Source organism: Morone saxatilis, unplaced genomic scaffold, assembly GCF_004916995.1.
Source record: "Morone saxatilis isolate NCDOM2014 unplaced genomic scaffold, NCSU_SB_2.0 Contig8, whole genome shotgun sequence".
Lineage (NCBI taxonomy): Eukaryota > Metazoa > Chordata > Actinopteri > Moronidae > Morone > Morone saxatilis.
In genome coordinates this window covers 25,683,644-25,690,412 of record NW_023340257.1, presented here as the reverse complement: position 1 = coordinate 25,690,412, position 6,769 = coordinate 25,683,644, and the positions used below count along the sequence as shown (strand labels likewise).

Sequence of the window (6,769 nt, the reverse complement as noted above, 5' to 3'; positions counted from 1 at the left end):
CACTCACACACTCGCCTTCAAAACCATCTATATACCCTCATCAGACAGCTTCTTATCTGTGGTTGGAGGAACAACGACCACTTTTATCTCATCATTCACTCACTCGTAAAAATGAATATGGCACTGTTCAAGTTTGCCAAAAAGGGTGAGCGACCTCTCTGAAATACTTTAAGAAACTTGTGCTACATTTTTTGATGTGATTTGACTGCATTGTCACACAACAGACTTATACGGTGCACTTTAAGCCACTTTTTTTCTTCATTGCCCGATTTCCCGTTTGGGTAAGACTATTATCAGTAAAATATTTATTTATGTATTTTTAAAAAAACCACAAGGTCGTAGTTTTTCACATTACACTACACATATTTATACTTATAAATAAAAAGACAACTCACTGAAAATTACAAATGTCAGTAAAATGATTCATAATTTTCAGCTAAAATATCGGTTTATCAGGAGGCTTATTGGATGAAATCAGCAGCAGTAAATGTGCTGTTAAAGCTTTTAAACCACGGGGTGCAATGGACAAATAAATCAAAGCAATAAAAAACACTCATACAAAAACTATGCATTTATTGACATTTCATACAAAGACAATTAACTCCTCCTCAAGAAGGAAATTCAGATATTAAAATTGGGTCGTTAGGTACAAAACAAACAAACTCAGTCAAAGGCTGGGGCCGCATCGCAATAGTCTACAGTGGCGGAGTTGGATGAAAGCCAGCACTTGTTCAAAAGGATGCAGGACGGGAGCAGAAAAACCTACAAAGCAACGCACGAAGAAGAAACTGCAGGAAAGCTACAAAAGAGTACCGAGATGACTGTAAGTACATTGGAAAAGTTTGGTAGTGAGAACAGGAAGAGGAGTACGAGTAAGAGGCTGACGAGGCCTTAAAGAAGTGCTGATGTCCCTCTCTTCTCCAATCCCCATGATGCAACACTGGAGCTTTGATTGGCTGCTGAAATGACTTTCATCCTAACAGGAAAGAGGTCAGAATACACACAGAATGAAACACGAGGTGAACAAGGACAGCATGCAACCAATTGACCTGCCCCCATTCTTCTAATAGTAAATAAAATATAATAATAATTAATAATAATAATAATAAAATAATAATATATTATATTATAATTATTACTATATATTTAAAACAATGCTTTCAAAGTGCTTTACGTAGAAAAATAATAGGCAGCATAGAAAATAATGTTAAAAGCAATACATGTGGTAGACAAAACATTAAACACGGAAATAAAAAGCAGTATTGTGCCAAAATGAAATTGAAATAAATTTTTTGATTAGGAAAAAAAGATTATTAAAAATAAATGGATAAAAAATTAGGAGAATACACAAGAAATTAAGGTGTGAAATTCACATAAAAGGCCTGATTATAAAAGTGTGGTTTTTAGGGAGATTTAAAGTGTGATTTAGCTGCCTAATCTTCTCAGGATTGGCCGTTCCAAAGTTACAGTCTTGAGTCCAAATCTTTTACTTTTATCCTAAAAGGGTCCAGTGTGGTTAACATTTTTTAGAAAGCTCTACTGGCAATTAATGAATATAATATTCATTAGGTATGTTTTCATTAGTGTATAAATCAACCTGAAATGAAGAACTACCACCATCAATATTGCCTAAAATAATTCCATTTAATCATTTTTTACCAATTCAATGCTGTGGAGTTTAAAATATACGTTTGGTCTTTTGTTTTCATTGGGGACCCTTTCTTCTCATATCGGATACAATGGGAAAATAATCTACATTTTCTGTAGATGAGCAGACTGGAGCTTCCAAGTCTCAAGCAGGCATTGTAACATTCAACTTGTTTTTAGGATCAGCTGTTTTTTGCTCGGTTTTAAACGTAAATTTGAATGAATGGATTTATTGCTCAGCTTGGCTACTAATTCTACCACTGGTCCTTTAAATTCACTCTGTTGTTGTTGTTGTTTGTTGTTTACCAGTGGGTGACGTCTGCATTCCTCAAACCTGACCGGCCTCCATTCGCTGCTTGCATCCACCTCCATACCAATCTGTCAACAACAATCAAACACACCTCAGTCCAACTCAGACCTAAAGTGTCAACAGCAGCCCAGAAGTAGCATTTTCACTGCAGGTTACACAACATATGATATATAGGAAATAAACAAGATTTAAGGATTTAGAGTCCGCCAGCTGGTGTACTGTTCCTCTTATGTCCTGTTAGTATCTACAATCACCATGCTGTCTGGTGTGTGTGTGTTGGTGTGTGTTGTGTGTGTGTGTGTGTGTGTGCTGTGTTTGGGTGTGTGTGTGTGTGTTTTTGGCTCAACCTTCAAAGTTCGTGCGTTGGTTCTCCGGTTCGGACCACCGGCCATGTGGTACTGTTGAGCGACTGACTGGGTACATCCCTCCAGGCCTCTTCCAGGTTTTGGGCCTGGCCCTCCTGCTGTGCGCGCCGGACAGACCTTCATCGCAGGTGTAGAAGGGACGGGATGTCAGCGGTGGGCCGTGCTCTGGGGTGGGGAGGAGAGCATGGGTGACTATAAACCCTGTTTAGCGTTTAGAAGTAGCATGTTAACCGAGTAACGAGTTGGATCTCGGGCCTTTGTTTAGGGTCTTACCTGGCCTCTGAACCAGGGAGAGCAAGAGCGATGGACCAACCAGAGACAGAAGGAGGAAAATTAAAAAGTCAATGATTTATATTTGGGTTTCTGCAGGTTTCAACAGGCTCATTTTGAGACCTTTTAGGGTCATTATGTATGCAATTTAAGACCTACTTCTGGTCCATGCTGGCAGGCCAGCTGACAGTCTTGCCTGGGCCCGGGACGAGATAATCTTAGATGGGCCCCCCCACGCCCAGATCTCTCCTTTTCCCTATATAATAATAATCTACTTCAAAGGAGAACAGCAAGCATGGTAGGCAAAATAAGGCCTTTTTTGAGCTGCTATCTCTCTCTCTCTCTCTCTTTTCTCTCTTTTCTCTCACCGGTAGCCTGACTCTGTCCCTCCGTTGCGGGGCAGCGGGCCCCTCCCGCATCACTCTCTCCGTCACCTGACTGCAGCTGGATCTCTCTCCTCTCTCTCCTCTCTGTCTCCTCCTCTCTGACGGAGCTACCAAACTCAACTGTTTCTGTCGGAGATAACGTGTTGTGTCAGGCTTTTATACAAGCTGATGGACGTTAACATTAGAGCTGGCCTGTTAGGTTACGTTACAAGGCTGCTAAACGTTGGCTGCGCTGTTTCTTACCTTGCTCTACGTTGACTTTACTACTTCCAGCTTCACCATCACCACCTTTTTTTAAAATCTCTGTTTAGAAAATCTCTAAGGCCTCTATTTTCTTCTTCTCTTTTCTTTCCTTTTCTGAGCACCTTGTGCTGACCGGACCTTTTGAGTGTACTGAACTTCAAATCAAATGACAACATCAAATTTTGATCAGTGGCCAAACCATTTTTATGGGGGGTTCTTGACCACTATTTCAAGGACAATTATTTTGGACCAACAAGCTGTTTATGTCAAAGTTGAGAGCTCCTTGATACCAGAACTTTATTGTACACACTGGGAAATTGTGTGTGTGTGTGTGTGTGTGTGTCCGCCCTCACCGGCCTCCTCCACGTCGTACTCTTCTCCTTCGAAGTCGTTGTCTGAGTCATCGTCCTCTGGGTCGGGGTGCAGCGCCTGGCACTCACACATCGCTGAGAACATGGTCTCCACTACAATTCACACACACACACACACACACACACACACACACAATTAGATGCTACAAGAGGCATTCATTTTTTGAATAATTTCCTAATTAACAGGCTGCATTAGCAGAAAGAATCAAAAGGAAACTAAAACATGTCTTTCAGATTTTGCAGTTTTTAAAGCAGAAGTCAGTTCAGTATTTCATATTTAAAAAAAGGAAACTTCAGCTCTACAGCCCAGTGTCGGGTTCTGGTAGCTGAATAACAAACTGTTTAGACATTAACTTTAACACTGATCTTTGTTTGTGCCTTAAGAGCTGTGGTTTTTACAATGCGGTTAATGGGATTTAAAATCTGTCTGATCACTAATGGTCATTTAACTGACGTATGAAAACATCGTCGTGGCTCAGGCAGTAAAAAAACATAAAATACATCAGATACAAAGTGAATTCAATGCATGAGCCTGCCCCTCGTCCTCAGTGTGGTCGCTCACATGCCGCCTTGTCGCTGGGCACAAATCGAATCTCTGTGATCGCTCCTTCTTCATCATCATCACCACTGCTGCTGTTACTGCTGGCATCGTCTTCATCATCAGCTCCTTTCTCTTCCATTTCTGCCTCATTCTCACCTGAAAAAATACCACACACAAACACACACACAGAGAGACTTAGAAACAGATGCCAAGTTTCAGCTTCCACCTTGGCTCATGTAACAGTGTCCAGTGTGTCCCATGTTGACACTTCGAATAACAATCTGAGTCTTTTAGTGGACGTACATTCACAGGTGTATCTGTCTCCAAGGACTATCTAAGGTTACACGTCAGCCAGTGCAGCCCATTACGCAGCTCCTTCCACGTCTAATGTGCATTTATTTTAACCAAACCAGTGTTGGTGACTGTTGGAACAGTGGAAAGACTAACAAAGACTGTTTCTGTGAGTTTTATTTCATTTCTGTCCACTTTGATGTGCGTTTTACCATTATCTGCTAGTTAAAATGACTAAGTTTGGTGGACTTGGTCTGGTCAGCCGTAGTGCCATTGTGTTGGTCTGAGTTACTGGTGCTGTAGTGCGACCTTTAGTGGCAGTGAACATATTTATTTAGAACCTTTAAAAACCTATACATGTTATGCTCTGCGTCACTCACCCCCCAGTTTGCCGTTGACCATGACGTAGAGGTGTTCCTGCGGGTAAGCACTGACGTCTCTGGAGATGGCGTGCAGGCCGATGGTGGGATACTCCAGAGAGAAACCCATCCCCGAGCCATCGAACCACGACAGGCGCCTGAGGAAGAGAAAACACACAAAGCTGACAGTTGTTGGTTCGGTGGAAGAAGCCTTACCATCATATTGTGATTATTTTGGCAGATATTATGATTGTGATGTGAATCTTGATTAGTGCGGGAAACATTTTGGAATCCGAATTAATTTTTTTAAATCATGAAAAAAAAAACATTACGAGTATTTTTTGGGGGAGAGTCTGTGTCAAACAAACGTGTGGTAAACTTGGAGGACTATTTGTAGTCCAGAGTATCTGTGCAACACTAGAATACTTCACTGTCACACAATTTACCTTTATTTAAAACAAAAACAGCTTCTGTGATATTATAAATATATTGTTCTTGGCCATATTTCAATCGTGATAGTTGAATTCATTGTAAAGCTCAAACTGTAACCATCAATCAACCGTCAAAAATCTGTTTCTTACACTGTATTTACACTATAAAAACCAACTAATGTCTCTAAATCCACAAGATCCAGGAAAGTCATGTCTTGTCGGATGAATTTACTGACTCTAATTTGACTTTCTCGGTAACAAATGACTTATTTTTCAACTCAAATCGATATCTAGTTATTATTTTGAAAGGAACTCCTCCGGAAGGGGTCCACACGCGGAGTCGCAGTTTAATGCAGCATGTCATTTATAACATTTATTCATAAATACACTTAAACTGTAAATCTGCATCATTTGACAGGATATCTGTAAACAAACACCGATTAAACACCAAACCTGAACCAGAAGCGCTGGTTTAAGGAGAAAAACAAGCGCCATGTTCATCACTTACGTTTCCGCGACGTACAGCGTGCCGCAGCCCACCTTCTGGCCGTCCATCACCGCCGTGGTCTCGGCTTGCTCATGTCGCACTCCCTCGGTGGGAGGACGGAGGTTTTTCAGTAAAACCATCGTCCGTGTAACCGTTAAAGTCTGCGGACCCGCTTGGATGAGGCGGAGGGAGACGAGAGACACCAGACTCCGCTGTCAACAAGAAGCTGGTGTGACCTATTTCGTGCCACGAAGCTGGCTAATTTAACCCGGGATAACTTCTCGGTGGATAAACTGCTGTAAACTGTCGCGCTGCTTCTCCGGGGTTAACAGAACCGGGTCGAGCCGCTCCGAGAGTTGAAACCGGCGGTGCGAAGTGAAAAACACGCAGATTATTTACGGTGTTGTTGAAGCTGACTAACGTTACTCCTCATTGTCGACCATCAAAGATGAAACATCGCGGCAAGATAACTCCCCGACAGAAACAAATGACGTGAGCGCCGAGAACAAGGCGTCGTGCGTCACTTCCGTTTGTACGTAACGTCGAGTCTCAACAGCCCTACGTAATTTGAGCATTTTATTTCGAATGTTATTACCGGAAAAGATAATATTTTTTATTATTATATATACAAGCTTTATGTCATTTCTTTAATGTTGTTATTCTTATATGAATCTGATTAAATTAAATGTATTTCCCTTCAAATATCTCTAACTATATACATTATTATTATTACTTTCACAAATATAATTAATATTTTTATTTTGTCTGTTTTAAGTTCTGGTTTTCGTATTTTAAAGTTTCACTAAAGCAGAACAAAAAACGGCTTTAAAAGCTGCTTCGAGTCGTGTTTAAGTTTATAGTTGGAAACTTTTATTCTGAAGGGTATTACCGGAAGTAAACCATGTACTATGAGATTGTGTGTAACTTTACGGTTTGTTAGCGGCCGTTATACTGCAGCACAATGTGTATACTGCCCTCTGGTGGATGACACATGTAACTGCACCTCTATATTATTAAAAATCACAGTCACAGAAATACTTTATTGATCCCCGGGGAGGGAATTGGTTG

General features: G+C 41.0%; 1 protein-coding gene across 1 annotated transcript; it reads right to left on the bottom strand.

Moving 5' to 3' along the window:
* Positions 1 to 3,503: 3,503 nt before the first annotated feature.
* On the bottom strand, positions 3,504 to 6,197 carry clns1a (chloride channel, nucleotide-sensitive, 1A). Its single transcript, XM_035679398.1, has 4 exons — positions 5,723 to 6,197; positions 4,805 to 4,941; positions 4,155 to 4,289; positions 3,504 to 3,685 (listed from the first exon to the last, which is right to left on the bottom strand). The coding sequence occupies exons 1-4, from the start codon at positions 5,839 to 5,841 to the stop codon at positions 3,519 to 3,521; spliced, it is 558 nt and encodes a 185-aa protein (XP_035535291.1). The 5' UTR covers positions 5,842 to 6,197; the 3' UTR covers positions 3,504 to 3,518.
* Positions 6,198 to 6,769: the final 572 nt, after the last annotated feature.